The following is a 20,358-nucleotide window of genomic DNA, read 5'->3' as shown; positions in this document are numbered from 1 at the left end:
GATTTCGGCAAAAACTCACGATTTAAAAAATAAAATATTTCTTGGGGCGCTGACAAAAACTGGGGCGGACGGGGACGATCATCTAGCTTTTTTTTTTACTTGGCCTTAGTGACATTTTGCATACAAATCCCCATCTCGTAGGGCGCAGTCACCCAGTTTCGGTGGAAGTGCGCGAGTTCGATTGGGATTCAAGTAGGAAGGGAGCGTCTCAGCTTCCTCGGACCAAGACCATTCGACTCAGCACCCCGAAGACTACAACTGGTGAAATTTTAATTTTTGCCTTAACTTCCCCTTTAAAGGGGAAGTATACCCTAAAATCAAATTTTCACCAGTTGTAGTCTTCTGGGTGCTGAGTCAAATGGTCTTGGTCCGAGGAAGCTGCGACGCTCCCATCCTACTTGAATCCCAATCGAACTCGCGCACTTCCACCGAAACTGGGTGACTGCGCCCTACTAGATGGGGATTTGTATGCAAAATGTCACTAAAAGCGCCATTTCGTTCTTATAAAAGCACGGATGACCGCGATTGGCCCATATGTTGTAGTCTTTTGGACGCTGAGTCGACTGGTTTTGGTCCGAAAAGGCTGCGATGCAGCGTTCCTCCTGTATTCCCAATCGAACATGGTTGAACAGGCGGTCACGTGCTCCTGCGTACACCAGTCAGCTGGTCACCGTGCCTGCAGGGTACAACTTACTAGCCTGTTTGACCTTTTTTGGGTGCAGTCCTGTCACTCGAGTTGAACTCGAGTTGAACCTTGGTGTGAAAGTTGTCACCTGCTGGCGCGGTGACCAGGTGATTTGGGCACCCAGGAGCACGTGACCGCTTGTTCAACCATGTTCGATTGGGAATAAAGGAGGAACGCTGCATCGCAGCCTTTTCGGACCAAAACCAGTCGACTCAGCGTCCAAAAGACTACAACATATGGGCCAATCGCGGTCATCCGTGCTTTTATAAGAACGAAATGGCGCTTTTAGTGACATTTTGCATACAAATCCCCATCTAGTAGGGCGCAGTCACCCAGTTTCGGTGGAAGTGCGCGAGTTCGATTGGGATTCAAGTAGGAAGGGAGCGTCGCAGCTTCCTCGGACCAAGACCATTCGACTCAGCGCCCAGAAGACTACAACTGGTGAAAATTTGATTTTAGGGTATACTTCCCCTTTAATAGCGCTATACTAGCCTATAGCCGCTATAAAAAGGGTTTTTTTGCACAGCTCATTTTTTCCAGCAAGACTTCTTCTACGATCATACGTATACGCGTATCAGATGATTGACAAGAATTGAGAAGGATCGCAAGCCGCAAGGTAGACGTAGTATTTTGCCTCTTTACCTTGGCTTTGGAGTTTGCTACTGCTCGTGTTCATTTTGAAGAAACCTTTTATTTGGTCGGTCAACGATCACGGCATTTCGACTTCGGCCAGGACCGCAACCAGCTAGCTCAGATCAGGTGAGCCAACATCGGCGGACCACCGTGACTAGACTGCGACGGGAGCAGAGGACGGAGAGAAACGAGAACAACGTCACTAGCTGCTGCTGCTGCTTCTAGTATTCTGCGCTTGCTGTTGGCGGGTAGCAGTACAGCTCTGTGCGCGCCTGGCTCTCCTCAGACTCAGGTGGACTCCAGTGCGAACTCCAATGATGCCGCCGTTCAAGGGAGTGCGACTGACGGACACTGGAATGAACATCGTCAAATACATACTCATGATCAGCGGTGGATGGAGTGCGACTGTGGGCGGACTGTGGGTGAACCGAGTACGCCAGAGCACTTGTGAGTTGAGACGTTCACTGCAGCACCTAAAACTGTAGTCCATAGGCATAGGGAAAGGACAAATTAAATTAAATTATTTAAAATAATAATATATAATAATTTCTTCAGACTTTTCCCGTTTGTCTCTTTCCCTCAAACCAGTTAATATATAATAAATTTTAAATTAAATAATAATAAATTGAATAAATGTGGAAGAGAAAAGGACATATGGATACGAGTTAAGAGTAACTCTCCATCACTGTAACATGATACTATATACAGTCAGAAAGTGCAATAACTAGGCACAAAACTGACAGAGTACTGAAACATTCGACGTCCTGACATAGTATCATGTTACATTGATGGAGAGTTACTCTTAACTCGTATCCATATCATAGCCAGCAATCGCATGTCATCACGTACATTGAAAATCAACATAATTTTGCGAATCGATCTTTTTTTCAGGATCACTTTTCAACGAGGACGAAGCAAAGTCGGCCGAACGAAGCCTAGAGGAAGAAAATCACCCTCTCCACTTCACCATCACGATACTGACATAGATACGAGATGAAACAACTAAAAAATCCACAAGAAAACTGCACGGTCATCATCGCGCTGACTTTGGTCTGACTTTGGTCTGAGAATTTCTATCATGATCAAAAATGTGCGAGGAGCACTCAAAAATAAGCCACAGACGTACCTTTATCGCTCTCTACTCCTTTTTCAAGGCACAAAAGTCGACTCTCCACTTTCAAACCAGGAGCCAGACATACCAGTGGTCCTTTTCAGCTGCTCCACGAGCGCAGGAAATGTTCACCAAGGGGCGCAGAGCAGCATCCATTCCAGAAAAAGAGCTAAAATACGAGTGAGACTGCATGACTGAGTACATGAGTACATGAATGAGTACATGCAGAAAATAGTCAATTTCAGCGTTTCTGCTCCAAACAGCAACTAGCTTCGACTAGAAACAAAGATTACACCAAAGGATCAAACAACAACCATTTTCTGCAGTTTTTTTGCAGATAGCTTCCTTGTGCTTGGCCCAGCACGCCAAAAATCACACCTCGGAGGAGTACAAAAATTACAACTCTCAGATGTCCTCGATTGCTGGCCATGGTCCTTTTCTCTTCCACATTTATTTTTGGCTCAACATCCGAGTTTCAAATTGAATAAAAGAAAAACTTGATTAAGGAACTACAAGTCAAGCTATAGTGTCCACTAACACCACCAGTTACTAAACGATCAGCTCATGCGACAGCATTGCATTAGTGGTCTTACTGTTAGTGGACATTACAGCGTAACGTGTAGTTCCTTGGTCCTCTTTCTTTTCTATAAATTTATCCTTGGCTCTCCATCCGAGTCAGTAGAGAAAGGAAGGGAACATAATTGATTCTGGATACAGTCAGAAAGTATACTAACTAGGCACTAAACTGACAGCATACTGAGACATTCGCCCCGTTGACCAGCACACGACCAACACTCCAGCACATCTCCGAAGCGCTAACCAACAGCCGTCCAACTCTGAAGGTTCTAGGTTAACGAGAGATAGATCGAAAAGGGGAAGGTAAGCGCAACAGAAATGAGTACAAGCTGAAGTCCCACGGGAACAGAGAATGTCGATTGCTACTGGACGATGACGAGACCAGTAAGATACCTGACAAAGCGGTCTTTCCTTTCTCTATTTATCATGGTTATTGGCTGAACATCCAAGTTTCTTATTGCAACACTATAGTCGTGTAAAATTGTGTGAACGGTACCATTCGGCTGTTCAGTACTGTAAATCCGGAAAAGTTTATTAAACGACCAAAACGTTTAACGTTTTTTTGTAATCTTGGCATGATAACGTGCAGAAAGTTTAACAATGGCTGCCTGGCCACCCATCTGTATGCACATCTTTACACAGACATCTCAAACCGGGTTCGCGATGACGTTTCTTCTTCTTTTTTCACGGTTCGCGTGGGACTCGGCTGGAAGCCGGGTTTTCCGCGTCCGATGACGCCACCACCCTCAAGGATCAAGGCGCAGATGCAGCTCCTAAAGCGGTGGGAGGTGAGTAGATCAGCTCACCAGCAAGTGGTCAAAGACCGAAAATCCCATTCACTGCGTCCATGTTTTCCTCGTGCAGGCAACGAGTTCCCAATTAACTGTGGCTTCAAATAGCGAAAAACAATTGGTCGTTAAAACGTTCGACTTTGTGACTCGCTGGACTTTCCAGATTTACAGTACGTACGATAGTCATGTTCAAAGAAATCCGACCCGCCAGGCAGAACTCAAAAGCAGCGCCGCGTTTTCGTTTCCAATTGCATCGTGCACGATCCAAAAACCTAGCGCCCGAGGGCTGGGCCGCGTGTGTCTTGGCGCTGCTTTCGGCACGTGGGTCGGATTTCAACTGTAGCACTACAGCAGAGTACATTCAAACCGGGCTAAGCCAAAGGCGAACGCTCGGGGACCTTAAAAACTCATGTGATCGCTGTGTACACTACTGGTGGACTCCTTGTCCAGTGGCGTCCGCTGCTTGCATGGCCGTTAACTTGATCAGCAACGTCGTGTCGCATTAAGGCACTGTTGTTGTTGTTGTTGTTGTTTAGGCCATGATAGCTTTCATTCATTCAGATTTGTTGCTGCTGCTGTCGTCGTCGTTTTCTTGCAGATTACCGGTATTGGATGTTCCACAAGCAGCCGAATCTGCTCAAAGGTAGGTAACCCAGCTGTGCAGTGCTTAAACCCCTAATGCAGTGCTCTGTGCTGTGCAAAAAATAAATAAATAAAAAAGTAAAGTGCGCACGTCCGCGTTACTACCGGCCATACAATTGTGTTGAAAAACACAACCAGCTTAGGAAGTTTCGCTTGTGCCAGGCCACCAACATGCCTGTGATGCAGCGCCGAACGGCAAGGGTGAGGTGGTAACTCTCACAACCAATGCCCGACAAGGGGGGCGAACCTCGTTAGCTGCATCCATGTTACCCTCGCTCCGAGTAGTGAGCACCCAGTTGACCGTGGGTGTTGGCACAGTTCATTGCATGTAAAGTGGTTCACGCATACATCACCGCATTCGTTAGCACAGTACACGCTCCCTGCTCCCAGTGCGGGTCGGGGCCTTGTGATTCGCAGGCAAGCCCACAACCGCTCGGTCAAAGCAATGGTCTATGTACTGTGTAACCATTATTATTGTTGCAAAAAACGCTGAGTAACGTTAACTACACGATGTATAAAAACCAGCATTTGCTACTGTGTAGCCATGGCAACGCCTAAACCACATCTCTATGGCGCTACAAGGACTGCACTTGCTCCGGAAATAAAATATAAAATTGCTGTTGAGCCTGTTGTTGCTGCTGCTGTCGTCGTCTTCGTTGTTGCTGTTGTCGTCGTCGTCGTTGTTGTAAGTTAGTTGTCGTTGTTGTTTTTTTTGTGTTTTTTTTAATTCTTTATTCTCACGATTGCACCATCGCCAATAAGAGATGTTGTTGTTGTTGCCATTGCTGCTGCTGTTGTTATTGTATACGTATGTTCTTGCCCTCTCAGCATTCTACACCATCTCAACTGTGGTGAGTGTGGACTATCAGGAGAGCGACTACAAGCGCTGGGGTATCAACGGCTTCACCCACATGCCCTACCTGCCCGTGCCCGACAAGAAGACTCGGCAGCGGCTGGCCGACGATTTCCTGAACTCGGACAGCGAGTAACCATGGCAGCTGGCGCCGCTAGTCAGTCGTGTACCTCCTCTACCTGGCGGTTCGCCCTGACCCCCCCCCCCCCCCCCCCCTCCAAGCCCAGCCATACACTCAGTCCTGCTAGCGCAGCGATTTGCCGAGGACTTCCTGAACTCGGACAGTGAATAACCATGGCAGCTGACACCGATAGTACGTCTTGTACCTGCTCTACCGTGCGTTGACCAGAAGACTGACGAAAGGACCGTCGACTACAACATCGCACAGGCTCATATCACACATATATTATGTACACGCGACTAGATGAAGACAGTTTGGAGAATGTCACCACACAGAAAAACAACACCTCATTTACAGCAGTGTGCCCCTGAAAGCCCCCAGCCGTGTACTCGGCCATGCTAGTAGCACCGCAAGATGACTTGAGTATCAAGTTGGGCAGGCATGGGTGGACAGCGTGCGCACGGTGTGACTGCCGCATTGAACGTAGGTATGCCCTGGACAGCCTCGCCTCGGAGGCTGTGCAAGCGGGGCGCGGGTCAGTCGTGACTAGCCACATGCATTATGCACTCTAACCGTGGAACGGATCAATGCCATCGGTTTGGCAGGCCGTTGACTAGCCAGGCAGGGTCATCGCTGCAGAGCAGAAGAAGAATGGGTACTCGGTTACGGAAACACACGCGCGTGTTATCATGATCAGCTGTTCGCCCATTGGACGCAGGACGGCGTGTCTCGATTGCTACAGACGTAGCAAGCGGTGTGAAGTACAGAATGGACCTCCGTTGCAGCACTCATACTGCTGCACAATCATGCCCTGCCTGACAAAGTCCGGGCCAGGGAGTAGGTATTTTACTACTCCCTGGTCTGAGCGGACTGACTCTGCTGGCACGTCTTATCATAATACGTATAATTATGGTTCACGTACTGTCTGTGGCTGCCAGGGAGTAGTGCATGCAGTATTCGTTACCGTTTTGCTGGTATTTGACGACTTCCTGGTACATGGTGCGACTACATGATTATTGTATGCTACTGCCGGTTGCCCGTATGCACTGATCTATCAAACATTTCTTGTCAACTTGCTTGCTTGGTCTTCAGAACCGCTGTTCTGAATACTACTGCCGGTTGCCCGTATGCACTGATCTATCAAACATTTCTTGTCTGCTTGCTTGGTCTTCAGAACCGCTGTTCTGAATACTGCTGCCGGTTGCCCGTATGCACTGATCTATCAAACATTTCTTGTCTGCTTGCTTGCTTGGTCTTCAGAACCGCTGTTGTCAGGTTTAGAATTCAACAACTTTTCTAGGCAATTCTAGGCCTGTGGCGCGCGCGGAACACTACGCCCCAGTAGCCAGGGAAGTGAATGGTGTCATATTTCATGATGATGCAGGGGGCGTTTTCATATCTCGGGCTAAAGGCCGCCTTAAACTGTCACCTCGTCATTTTAGGGCACGCGTGTACGGTATGGCGGGTTTATTCAGCTTGCCCCAAGCTGAACTACATGTAGCGGCCTTACCGGATCTTTTCCAATCCGCAGGTCTTAAAACGGTCAAGGAAATAAGCCCTTTGGCTTATACTGACGTGTCATGACATTGTGTCTCTTCTTGGCAATTCTTCGCTCAGTGAAGGGTTTGCCTTTTCGAAAAATAAGTGACGATCTGAAAGGCAGTAGAAGCGTAACTGTCGCGGACATGGAAATCCAGTCAATTGACCGGGGCCGGCGCCCTCAGACAGCAGATCAGCGCGTACAGAACGTAAGTCGTTGTATGCAGTGCACAATCATGTTGATCGGATACGACCAGCAGCAGCGCATAATAATACGTGCTACGGCTGCATTAGCAGCGCCATGCGGCCGCTAGACGTGCGACCGGATTTCCATGTCCATGACAGTACTATCCGGACTTGCATGCATGTACGACCAAGAGTACATAAACCAGAGTGTGCAACTGTGCATATCAGATCTGAAACAGCGCAGTTCGTGCACTACGTCACCCTGATGAGATCAGCCAAGCCGCGACTTGCGTAGAGCTCAAATTTTCATGTTTCATAGCCCGGAAATCAGACAAGTTTGCTTGATTTTAGACGTCCTGTTTCAGGATTTCGGTGTTTTGTGTGACTGTGTACGCTGCGTACATCCACCGACAAGTAAAGTCACCAGGCTATCCGTCTCAAAAAACCGAAATCAGGACAAACTCAGTGAACTGCACCACCGCGACTGGTTACGCAACTTTTCACCGTACCTGTGGCTTACCATGCCGTCAGAAATGACGTAGTGCACGAATTACGCTCCCACAGGAACCATCCCGAGTTGCACACTCTGGTTTATGTACTCTTGGTACGACGCATAGGCGTCGGGGAATTTAGGGTCATTGCCCACTAATGGTGTTCGTCTTGCAAGTTGTAAGTAACCGATGTCGTGCTACATTGCACACATTCCTGGTTGAGACACGGCTCGCAGGATTGTGTCCAGCTCCGAAAGCAGCGCAAATAAAATGCAAACTGCTGCGATGCGATCATAATAATTTTTTTTACGAGGATTAGGAGAAATAAATCCGGGGGAAGGGTGCATTCTTGCAACAAGGATAAAATCGAGGTTTTTCACAAAAAATACCACTTTAAAAATCAAGAAAACAAACGATGCCAGCACCGGAGACGAAACATGGAGAAAAATGTGCGTGTGCGTGTGTGTATTTGTATGATGAATAGTATAATAAGAGAGGTCCCAGTGCGGGAATTCGCCCGCAAGTGCCGGCACAAACCAGAGATGCTAGCTCCCGTCTGTAGACACCGCTATCACACGAGCAGCACTGACCACAACAAGAGGTGCAGACTGGCACACACACATAGAACTGACAGACACATCACAGCTGCGGATCATTACGCTAGTTTCGCGTGGCGCGCACCTGCGACAGCTTCTTAGTGGCGTCGAACTTTCGATTGAGCGTGTCGCTTGAGCTAGTAAGTTAAAGAGGGGCCCATGTATAGAGACACCGCTACAACAAAAGCAGCATTCGAACACAATATGCAGACGTACGACAAGACACATCAGCGGCGGATCATTGCTCTACTTTCGTCGCGTTGTGCGCGTACCTGCGAGAGCTTCTTCACGGCCTTGAACTTTCGATTGGCCGTGCGGCTTGAGCTTGAGTATGTGGAGATGCTGCTACGACACAAGCAGCATTGACGACGTGCAGACATACGGCAAGACACATCACAGCTGCGTATCACCATTGCGCTACTTCCGTGCGACGCGTCCCTGCGATAGCTTCTTCGCCTGCTTCTTCATGGCCTCGAACTTTCGATTACCCGTGCTGCTGGAGCTGGAGGGGCGCGACGACGTCGAGCCCGACGTGCTGCTCCGACTGGACTGGCTGAAGAACGCGGGGCGAGAGCTGCCGGTCGGGGTCGTGGCGGGCGGAAACGAACGGCTCGGAGTGTCTGGCGTGTGACTGCCTCCACCACCACCACTGGAGCGTGAACCCAGGCCAAGCGGCTGCATGAAAAAAATACCAGAAGGATGACACACGCACACAGAGGAGAAAGACAGACGCGCGTGAGAATGAGTAAACGGCACAGCATGCCAATTTCCCTGTGCCAGACTTCATTCTTTATCCACCACCTCCACTGAGGAGCTCTGAATCAACGAGAGAAACAACTGCATGCCCGCACCGCACCGTATGCAAGGAGCGGAAAAAATCTGGGTGCGGCGTATACTCCAGAAAATACAGCACTTACTCGGTTTCTTCCCGAGTGGTGGGACGAGAAAATAATATCAAAGTTTGTTTCACTCCGATCAAAACACCCCTAAAAGGCTGTACCACCCTAGTCACACGAAACCCATAAAAACAGGGCTACGCTATTAAACTGTACCTTAGTAGGCAGTCTGTGGGCCGAGTTGGGTCGGACAGACCCTTGCGTGCCGATGCCGCCAGCTTTCGTCGACGACAATGGTCCAGAGCCAGTAGCACTGTCACCGTTGGTCGGCGAGTGAGACCGCGACAACGCCGAATCCTGATCGTCAGCTTCGTCATCGCTGCCACTGCCGCTGCTGCTGATGGTAATACCCTGGACAAAGACAAGATTTACACGTGCTGGTATTGAGTGCCTTCACATCTCTATCATATGTCCATACACGGCAGCCATGTGGGTTCCAACTCCACTCAACCCGTGCCTGCATCTATGGGTCGTACAGAGTCGGCCATACTGGTTCCCCTGCACACATGCCATGATCACCTTCTACACAAATGCAGTCATATGACAAGGATGTGAAGCCACTCGGTACAAGCCACACAACTCCACAGGACACAGACCGGGGCTCGCACCGAGTTGCAAGGCTTCTTTCAGTTCGTTGCAATGATAGGTGGAACAAAATCATGCAGTAACTTTGCATGCCACAAACTTCACCCAACCACATACATTCCCGTAGCAATACAATTTTCGCCCAAGCAGCAGCAACGGAACAACCACCAAAACCAGCAGCAGCAGCAGTAGCCGCACCACTGCCACACCATCAGCAGCAGCACCATCACGCAGAAAGCTCACATCGAACAGCGCAGAATCGGGCGGCTTGCACTTGCGAGGCGGTCGCGCTGTCCGCGACGAAGACGACGAGTTGCTGCTGATCCCGCGTCCATTGCTGATCACACGGCCATTGTCGCTGAACGCATCAGAGTCGTCGTCTTCATCGGACGACGAGAACGCACGGACCCGTTTCCGACCTGCCAGGGAAAGAAAAAAAACAAAGAACAAATGAATACATAGCAAGAGTCAACGAGGAGACACCATTTCTAAAATCCCAGTGAATACGATACACACACTGTGTTCATTCTTAGACAGGGGTCGCACAGTGAAATCAAACACATTTTCCAGACTATTTTTTTCAAAGTTCCAGACAACACGAAGTAGCAAATTTAATTGAAAACGGCAAACCAATGCCAACTGGCGCTCACTGCCTGAGTACACGTGGCAGCAGAATTACATTTCTATGTACGAATAATGCAATCATGCATCTACTCATGCCCACATCATCAAGGAGCAATTTGAACAAACAGCACCTTCATCACTCAGGGTGGTGCATTGCGTTACAAGAGAGGTTAAGTTTCACGTAAAATTCATACGTCCGTGAACTTTTAAGTCAAAAAGTGAAAAACTCACGTTGACGTGTTTTACGTGAGTTGACTGTCCCGTGCGTAAGTTCATGACGTGGGTTTTCGGAAGTTTCGCTTGGTTATCCCGACCGAATTTGTGTGAGTTTCCGGAGTTTTATCGAGTTTGTTGGAAGATTTGACATTTGTGCGAACTAAACCCGAATCCTGCCAGGCAAAATTTCACGTCACGTCGCACGTGTAACTTGACCTCTTAAAATTACACGCAAGGCGAGACCAAAACGAGAGAGCTTGGAAGCTCAGGGCCCTACGCTATGCTTTTTTGCCTTGATGACCTAGACAAAAAAAAAGCATAGGGATGTTATAAATTCTTTAAAAAAATCCTTTTTTTTTTAAGACAACCTGGGATTCGAACCTGCACTATCGCGCGCCCTGCATGCATCCCCCGATACACTTCGCATACACACTAATTCTTCCAAGTTGTTTCACATTGTGATCTTGCATTTGAAAGCCCTATTTGAATATGCTGTATGTGGCCAGCCGTCTTTGATGGCACGGTACGGTAGGGGATAGGTACGGGACAGGTACGATCGAGGGTAATACGACACCGTCTCCCGTACCGTACCATCAAACACAGCTGGCCACATGCAGCCGCCCGCAATATTCAAATAGGGCTTTCAAACGCAAGATAATAACGTGAAGCAACTTGGAAGAATGGGTATGAATGCGAAGTGTATGGGGGAATGCATGTAGGGCGATAGTGCGGGTTCGAATCCCAGGATATGCCTGAAAAAAAGGAGAATTCAAAAATTTACAACATCCTATGCTTTTTTGCCGTCAGATACGGATAGCGCCAGGCGTGACACAAACAAACACACAAACAAACACCAAATTAAAGCTGTGTGGACCCTGGCTAGCGCCAGACGTTACTGAAGTAACGTCTTCTGCATAGCTACGGGAATAAAATCGAGATTCCCGGGCAGGACCCATGTGAAATTGGTGTGGGCGGGCGAATTTTATTTTTTATTTTTTCCCATGTATGTACATGACTATTATGTGTGCATGCCATGTTGAACTTTTTTTACAGCATTTTCCGGTAATTTTTATTCAGTTTTTTACAGAAAACAGGTACGCGGTTTACCCGTTCAATTTTCTATAGTTCGGCCAACGATGGCCCTGATCTGTACATCTGGGAGTCGTACAAGCTCGGGTTTGTGTGACTCCACGTCACAAATCTACTCACACGATCAGTACTGTACATGTATGAACTGTTCAAAAAAAATTGGCTTTGGCTCGATTTTGGTGCGGGAGGGCCCGGGAATCTCTATTTTTTTGGTCTCGCCTAACGTGAGATTTGCACCGCGTTTTGAAAAAGGGCAAAAAACGTGTAACTTAACCTCTCTACTGTGGATGCAAAAAAACCTGCACGCGTGACCCTGGCGCGAGACTTCAACTATTTCTAACAAAATAGAAGAAACGAGCACTGAAACGAAGCAATCCGCACAGTACAAACAACAAGCACCCTATGCATACAGTATTCAGTAGTGCAGCGGGTGGTGGCGTTCCTGCGGACGCGGAAAGCTCAGTCCGACCGAGTCTCGCACGCGAGCCGTGGCATTTACTACGGGATCATACAGTGCTGGCAAATGAAATCCGACCCCTGAGCCCCCCCCCCCCCCCTGAGTTCACATTCTAGCGGTCTCTTTTCCCTAGTATTACAAACCTGTGTTGGGCCTTTGCAGTGGTGTGAGCGCACCACTCAGGGGTCGGATTTCAGTTGCCGGCACTGTACTTCAGCCCGGGTCCCAAAGGATTCAACTCTCAGGGTGGAATTTGGAACGGCATTTCCCCGAGCTAAATCAACGCCACTGCGCTGCCCAAACAAGGGGGAGGCTCTGCTGCATGTGTCCAGGCCAGTGCGACCAAATTTCGGCAAGAATACTGTAGATAATAACGCTGTTTGAAACTCGGATGTTGAGCCAATAATACTAATAATTGTAGAAAGGAGAGAGGAACATACGGACACGAGTTAGGTCGTCGAATGTCCCAGTACACTGTCGGTTTTGTGCCTAGTTGTTGCACTGTCTGACTGTGTATACAATGCAGCTCAATGAAATCCAGTCGTGTCGCTCGAGTTTGCGCCTTGCCCCGTTTCGCAGGCCAGTGTGTGTAGGTCTAGGGCTGCGAAACGCCCGGCGCATACTTGAGTGACCCGACTGGATTTCATTGAGCAGTGCCATAGTAGGTACTTGCAGTGGTGGACAGTCCTTACCGTAATGTCGCGTAAAAAAGCAGGTGCTTGTGGCCGTGTAAGCCGCGGTTCAAACCATGCTTCTATTCGAGTCATGCTTTTATACGCGAGACTACAGTATGTCCTTTTGATAACGCTGTGCTTCTCACCTTTGAAACTGCGGTCAGTGGACGAATGCAGCAGACTGTAATCATCGCTGTCGCTGCTGTCTCCTTCAAGCCGATCAGGGTTGTTAGCGCTGCCGTTAGCGCCATTGCGGCGGTGGTGGTTGTTGTTTGTGCCAGCATCGTCAGTGGCCGTGCGACTCGCCGGAAGAGACGCGTCGCCGAGACTGTTGTTGGAGCCGTGGCAACTGACAGGAGATAACGTCACGGCAACGTCCTCCTCAGACGACGCTCTGGCACTGCCTCCATTGGTCGGCGGCGGGCGCACGCGGCTGCCAAGCGCCTTTGCGTCCTTGGCAACGGCGCTCGGGCGCGGCGGTGTTGGCCCTGCTTGGTGGGCAGATCGCCCGCCACTCCTGGCTATGCCGCGCGGGGCCATTTTGATACGGCTCGTCGGCTTCTGCTCGCCGTCGCGGCCTTCTGGCGCCGGCGCCTTCCGTTTCACGGCCGCTGGCACAGAGAACAAAGCACTGGGTGCGTCCGCTGGCTCTGCGCCGTCCGCGTTGCCAAGCGACCGTACCCCGTCCTGCGGGGGCGACCTGCCCTTGGTCTCGGGGCGCATGTGCAGGTCGGGCAGGAAGAGCTCCTGCTTGGTCTTGGGCCGAGCCTCCTTTCTGCTGCTCGGCTTCGCCGTAACGCCACCACCACTCCCTGCCGAAGCGTATGAAGTGGCAAGAGAGGAAGGCCGCTCATCGTCCAGCGACGGCTGTGCTCCTGCTGACGACTGTGACGCGCACTAGGCACGACAAAAGTACACACACACACACACACATACAAACATACACAGACACACAAAACATGCACAGACACACACGCACACACATGCATACGCATCAGTGTCCGACAGAATTTGCATGCCCAGAGCAAAGTCCCATCCAACTGTGATACATATAATGAGACTTCGGGTATAACGGCACTTCGCGAATAAGGACACTTTTCTGATGCCCCGCCGAGTGTCGTTACAAGCGAAGTTGACCGTACCTGTCTATCCAAATAAAGACTAGTGTACACTTCACGTGGATGTGTACACACCTACCTGTACCTGTGGGTGCCTTATTTGGTGACACTCCGTAAGGACCTGTGACCTTGCTGGCTGGGTATATGATTGGGGGGGGGGGGGGGGGGGGGGGGGGGCGCTAAAGTACAGGTTAGGGCTGGTTCACATAAGCAAAATCGGCGCCGCAAGACATCGGCGGTGAGCCAGCTCCCGAGCTCATGTTTCGTCTCCGGTGCTGGCATCGTTTGTTTTCTTGCGCATACGGTTCGAGTACCAAATATACTACAAAGTACTGTATAGCAGGAAATTTTCGGACGGAAATATTTTCGGACAAAGCCAATTTTCGACCTTTCGCACGGATTTTATTTTCGTACAGTGCTGCATGCTAAATGCACGTGTTCGCATGTATAGTGTACGTACCTTTACAGGGACAAATTTTAGAACGGAATTAATTTTAGTACAAAAGAGGCTGTGTACAAAATCGTACGAAAATAAATTCCGTCCGAAAAATTCCTGCTATACAGTAGTACAGAATGTGCCCAAATGCTACGACAGGTTTGCCAATTGGAGCCTGAATTCTTTGTTTCTTCAGTAGTTCAAGGTCTTTCGGTGATGGCCACTTGGTGCTACCTTTTACTGGAGATCATGAAACTACTTCTACACCTTTTATTGCAGTCTAGTAAAGCGGTTGTGTGCAAATTATGTGTGCAAACGTTGATGAAGTCACACGAACTTGTCTATGCATCCTTCGTATTTTTTATTTATTTCAATTGTATTTGTCTCATAAGTTGCACAACAGTCGAGCAGATCATCCGAGGACGGGTTGGTACGCTGACTTAATTTGCCACCTTGAAACGATTACAAGAATGGCGAACGGACCTCATCTTTAGCTTCAATTTAAGAAAATTGAGGACGAGTCTTGGTTTAAAATTTTGACACAAAGTCTGGCTCCCGGCACCGGCGATCACCGACGCGAACGGTTCGCAAACCACTTTTGGTCAAATTTGTACGGGATCGGCGCCGGGGCAGATCGCAAGAGTTGGGCACTGTCCAACTTTGCCGGCGGTCCCTTGCGATATTTTACCGTGTGATTTTGTTACGACTGCACTGGTTCACATAATCGCGATGCGCCGGGAGAGGTTGCAGGAGGCCCACTCCCGATGACTCCCGGCGCGTACCGGCGATATGTGAACCAACCCTTACCCAAGGGCTCATTGCCAAGCGAGTACGATCCGCGAACGGCAGATATTGTCCTATTATTTCACATTCAGATTTAATTATATACAAATAATTAATTCCCAACTTCCCGTACTAAATATTACAAAACTCGGATATAATAATTTTATCGAGTGTTCAAGACACGATTACAGCGCTAGTGGACTGTTTACTCACCTTCGTCGATGCCACCGGTCTACAGGGAGCATTGCTGCCCTCCTTGGTGAGCCAGACATCAACGAGCGACGCTGCCAAGTCGTTGTGCTCCGCCATCAATTCAAACAGCTGACGAGCCGACTCCGGTGCTTTGGACAGAAGGTGGGACATGCCCCGAAGGACCACGGAATCGATGGGCAACTCCATAGCTTGTAGCAGAGCATGGGCAAACTCTGCTAGAGCAACCCGTTCAACTCCACACGACCCCACTGCAGTGCGGGTCAAACTCCTCCAAACGTGACAATCAAAACATACAGCCATTCATTACTCAAAAGAGAAAAGTGTTGAAAATTGACAAGAAAATCTGCTACCAACTACAAACTGAAACTGATTCATTTCAGGCTGAGCGCCGGCTTTTTCAACTAAAATTTTCACGCCATTTTGCAGTCGTGGCCATGGAAACGTCAATCACCACGCGCACGCGATCAGCACGCGATCTGGCCGGCCTGCGCTATCTAGCGCGCTGTACACCTGGTACACAGTACAGACTCAGTCATGCATGGTTTGCGGCTCTCCGGCCAGCGCCTCGAGCGCGGTCGATCGAGCCTCGATCGTATCGTACACGTGTGCACCATGGTAGATCTACACTGCTGAGTCTGACTGATCTTGCACCTTCTCACGTCAGTGTAGACTGCAGCCTCAGTGTAGCCTGTAGGCGTGCTCGCTACATACGTAGGCGCTAGTAGTATAGGCAGGATGTATAGCCTAGGCGCTATGCCTATGGCCGTATCACTATATCAGGAGTACGTACGTATGTCAAGCCCGCTCGTGCGCGTGCGCAAAAGTAACCAGAGCAAAAATAAGCATTGATTACAGGCGCTGGTCGCGTGAGCCAATTACAGCCAGTACAGGATGTACGTGGATGTACGAGTAGAGCCGGGCGCCGGGCGGCTACGTAAGTCGTTACATGTCCATGACTGTATGTAATGTGTGCACAGAGAGTGACAGAGTGCTTCGAGTACACCTGGTACACTAGAACAGTGCACTGACAGCTGTCTGTTGTATGTAAATAATAGTCACGTGCGCAAAGAGCACCGGCTAGGCTGCTCTTGCATGAAGCCAAAACAGAAGCCATCAATCAGTCATCATGACATTATGCACTGATCATCACGATCGATCAACGACGATCATGATGCAAGTGAAAGATGGAGCACTACTGCACTGGGCGCGGCCGCCCAGTCGCAGCGGCGCGGTCCGCGCGGAGCATCACTCTCTCAGTTCTGACCTTTTTTTCTGTTTGTCTTTGTATTTTCTTTGCATTTGGTTGACTGAGCTGAGCTGAGGCAGGTACACATGTACATGACGACACACGCAGTTCATCACAATTCACAGGCGTCTCTAGATAGTTATACTGAACACTGGCAGGATGCAGTCAGTGATGCCTTGAATGAGTACTGACCAGTGTGACCTCTAAAGATTGTCAACGCCAAGAAGAGCTATACTCCATCGCCTTGGCTTGGGTAGACGATGAGCTCCGGCAGACTGTATTCAAGAGTAAACGAGCACACCGAGCAATGATAAAACGTCCTGATCGCTCAGACCTGCTGCAACAATTCCGAACTCTACGAAGACAATGTAAACTTTTAACTAGGAAGAAACGGTCTACATACTTCCAGCAACAACTAATCAATCATCGAAACCACTCAAGAGAGCAATGGAGTGTCATGAACAATCTATTTTTGTAGAATTAAAATCAACCAGGAACCTGCTGCCGAAGTAGCCGACATCACAAAGACATTTACAAACGTTGTCAACGATACATCACATTCTGGCAGTACACTACGCACTCCCAATGGCCCTGTATCGGAATACTCACTGACACAGTTCACACCAGTCACTGTTCCACAAGTCCAACTCCATATCCAGAGAATGAACAGTCGTAAAGCCACAGGACCTGATAACATCCCCGCCCACTGCGCCCAGGCCTACAAGCTCATCAAAGATGAGATCGCCTCATCTTTCGCCAAACTATCAAATTTTACCATGTCTCTTACGTCTGGCGATTTCCCATCGACTTACAAACTAGCGAATGTGCGGCCTATCTACAAGCGTGGAGATAAGTCAGTCCCATCCAACTATAGACCAATATCACTCCTGTCCCACATGTCTAAGCTACTTGAACATATTGTACACGACCAACTAATGTACTATAATTTATATATAATGCACCACCATCACTGTTACCCCTACCTGCTGAGCAATTTGCCTACCGCAGAGGCCACTCCTGCGAGGACTTGCTCACTCCCGTGATCAACGACTGGATGCTCTCCTTGGACAAAGGTGATTATGTCGTAGCTGCCTTTCTAGACATGTCAAAGGCATTCGACACAGTTAGTCATGCAGTTCTACCGAGTGAACTTCTGGAGATCGGTGTCGGCGGTACTGCCTTGCAGTGGTTCGGTAGCTACCTTACCCACAGGAAGCAACGTGTGGTCACCAAGACACAGCAAGGCCTGACATATAGTAGCAACAGGGGGTTCCGCAAGGCTCCGTCTTGGGGCCCTCTCTCTTCAATCTGCCAGTCAGAAAGCTTCCCTCTGTACCCCAGCACTGCAAGGCTCGACAGTACGCGGACGATGTCTCCCTTTACAAAGCTGGCAAGAACGTTAAACAGTTGTGCAAGGAGCTGACGGAAGACATTGTCAAAGTGAAGGAGTTCTTGGCGGCTAGAGGCTTACTGCTGAATCCTTCCAAGACCCAGTTTGTCGTGTTCAGGTCAAAGACAGTAAAGTACAAGCCCCTGGACCCTAGCGTCGCTCTACAGACTACAGCTGGGTGAGGTCACAATCAACCCTAGTGCACACATTCGATGCCTTGGTATTGTACTCGACGAACATCTCTCCTTCGGAGAGCACGTTAGGCAACTAGAGCGGAAAGTTGGAAGTAAGTTAGCCATGTTCAGAAAGGTCCGAGATCACATGACGGTAACTGCAAAGCGTGCATTTTACATTTTGTTCCATTCAGACAGTACTCGAGTATGGTAGTAACTCATTTGCTCATTGCTTGTCAGTAACTCTTCATGATCGCCTCGTCCGTCTCTACGCATTGTGTTCAGTATGCCTCGTTTTTCTGATGTACCCCTTATTAATGCACGCCATCACATTCTCCCTTTGTCTGTGCGCTATCAAACTCTATATATTAGTGTTTCGTGTCCTGAATCAGTTAACTACTCCGCTCCTTACTGATTGCTTTTGCCTTCGTTCTACTTCTACTCGTACCAATTCCTGCACTCGCTCTCAGGTATCTTCGTCTGTCACTCTACCAAAAGCTAAAACTCGTTTCCGTCTCTTTTCAGTTTCTTCCATCGGTTCCGACCGTTGGAATGCACTCCCCGCTGCAGTCCGCTTATGCTCTTCACTGCACCTATTCCGTAATTCAGTACTTTCATTTCTAGGGTACCCTGTAAGAAGGCCTTAGGCCTGTGGGTATTGCCCTATCAAAATTTCATAATAATAATAATAATAATAAAACATGTAGATCATGGTAGATCTAGTCTGTACATCATGATTAGACAAAGACAGAAGTAAGTGGCTGAAGTCCTTTGCTGCAAATACCGTAGTGATCAATTATTAGAAGACCTTGAGTCTGTGGGGACTGCCCTATTAAAATTATGAATAAATGATAATAACTAACGTGTTACTTGACTAGTTTGAGGGAAAGACACAAATGGGAAAAGTCTGAAGAAAAAATTGACTGTCACCACCAGGACTCGAACCAGGAACCCTCGCTTGTAGCTAGCGATGCTCTAACCACTATAATAATAATAAATAATTACAACAGCCTCTTTTTTATATACTGGCAAACAAAACACAGCTACACAGACAATTAATTGCACAGTAAGCATTTCATATAATTATGTCGACATGTACATGTATATGTAAAATGTTGTACGATTATCGAAAGGCACACAACGAAAGGGAAAGCGAGGATTCGTTCAGAACTGTTTTCTTGTTACAATCATCTGTGAATCTACGCTTTCCCTTTCGTTGTGTGCCTTGCGATAATCGTACATTTCTCATACCGGTATACATGTCGCAAGGATGCGGCTAGCGAACGAAGTCAAGAAATTTAAGTTGATGTGGTTTGGCCATGTTACGAGACATGACGTTTTCTCCAAGCCCTTCCTGCAAGGATCAACTCCTGGATCTCGACCGAGAGGAAGGCCCGCGACATCATGGATTTCTAACATTAAAAGTTGGACGGGTCTTCCCGTGCATGCTCTCTCTCATGCAGCACACGATAGAGTTGGATTCAGAGACATCATTCACAATTCTCTCGCTGATTAATGCCTCTACGATCACCTTGTGATTATGAGTTATACATACATACATACATACATTACCCATATAAAAACCGCTCTCTGAGCGGTTCTGAAAAACCTCTACTGGTGCGGCCCCGTCGTAAAAGTTAGAAATTAGAACTGGCGCATTGTCCTCCCAAATGTGAACTGATCCACCTGAATCGCGATTGACGGGACCCGAACGCACCAGTAGCACGAGGTTCCTACCTGTGGATGCAGCTGGGGACGCTGGTCCATAGCCAAAGCCCGGGCAAAGGTGGGCTTCGGGGTACTGTAAGTGTTGTATGGTAACTTACTTACTTGATCAGCGACGGTGCCGGCCCATTGCTGTGACCCTGTGCCCTCCCGGCCTCGTGCTACTGGTGCGTTCGGGTCCCGTCAATCGCGATTCAGGTGGATCAGTTCACATTTGGGAGGACAATGCGCCAGTTCTAATTTCTAACTTTTACGACGGGGCCGCACCAGTAGAGGTTTTTCAGAACCGCTCAGAGAGCGGTTTTTATATGGGTAATTTCAGTTCTTTTTCAGTTCCCTCCCCTACCCCGGCCCAGCTCCGAAGACAAACATGATGAGCACGCGCGCGATGCACTGTATGTAGCCATGCGACTGCACACTGATACATTCCAGCCCTCCCCACCTCGCTACCCCGCATACAGACACATTGTGACAAACACGCAAATGCACATGGCACACACACATGGGCA

At 48.8% G+C, this 20,358-nt stretch overlaps 2 protein-coding genes across 2 annotated transcripts; one reads left to right on the top strand and one right to left on the bottom strand.

Annotated features, from left to right (window-relative positions):
• Nucleotides 1–1,299: 1,299 nt before the first annotated feature.
• Nucleotides 1,300–6,716, top strand: LOC135829971 (uncharacterized). Its single transcript, XM_065342359.1, has 3 exons — nucleotides 1,300–1,765; nucleotides 4,395–4,439; nucleotides 5,267–6,716. Exons 1-3 carry the CDS (start codon nucleotides 1,633–1,635, stop codon nucleotides 5,425–5,427), a joined length of 339 nt encoding a protein of 112 aa, XP_065198431.1. The 5' UTR covers nucleotides 1,300–1,632; the 3' UTR covers nucleotides 5,428–6,716.
• Nucleotides 6,717–7,894: 1,178 nt separating this feature from the next.
• Nucleotides 7,895–15,680, bottom strand: LOC135829970 (uncharacterized). The gene is made up of 5 exons (XM_065342358.1): nucleotides 15,316–15,680; nucleotides 12,912–13,662; nucleotides 9,949–10,124; nucleotides 9,277–9,471; nucleotides 7,895–8,899 (listed from the first exon to the last, which is right to left on the bottom strand). Exons 1-5 carry the CDS (start codon nucleotides 15,613–15,615, stop codon nucleotides 8,642–8,644), a joined length of 1,680 nt encoding a protein of 559 aa, XP_065198430.1. The 5' UTR covers nucleotides 15,616–15,680; the 3' UTR covers nucleotides 7,895–8,641.
• Nucleotides 15,681–20,358: the final 4,678 nt, after the last annotated feature.

Source organism: Sycon ciliatum, chromosome 13, assembly GCF_964019385.1.
Source record: "Sycon ciliatum chromosome 13, ocSycCili1.1, whole genome shotgun sequence".
Classification (NCBI taxonomy): Eukaryota; Metazoa; Porifera; class Calcarea; order Leucosolenida; family Sycettidae; genus Sycon; species Sycon ciliatum.
Note: the sequence above shows the minus strand (reverse complement) of the source record. Positions and strands in the feature narration are given on the sequence as shown.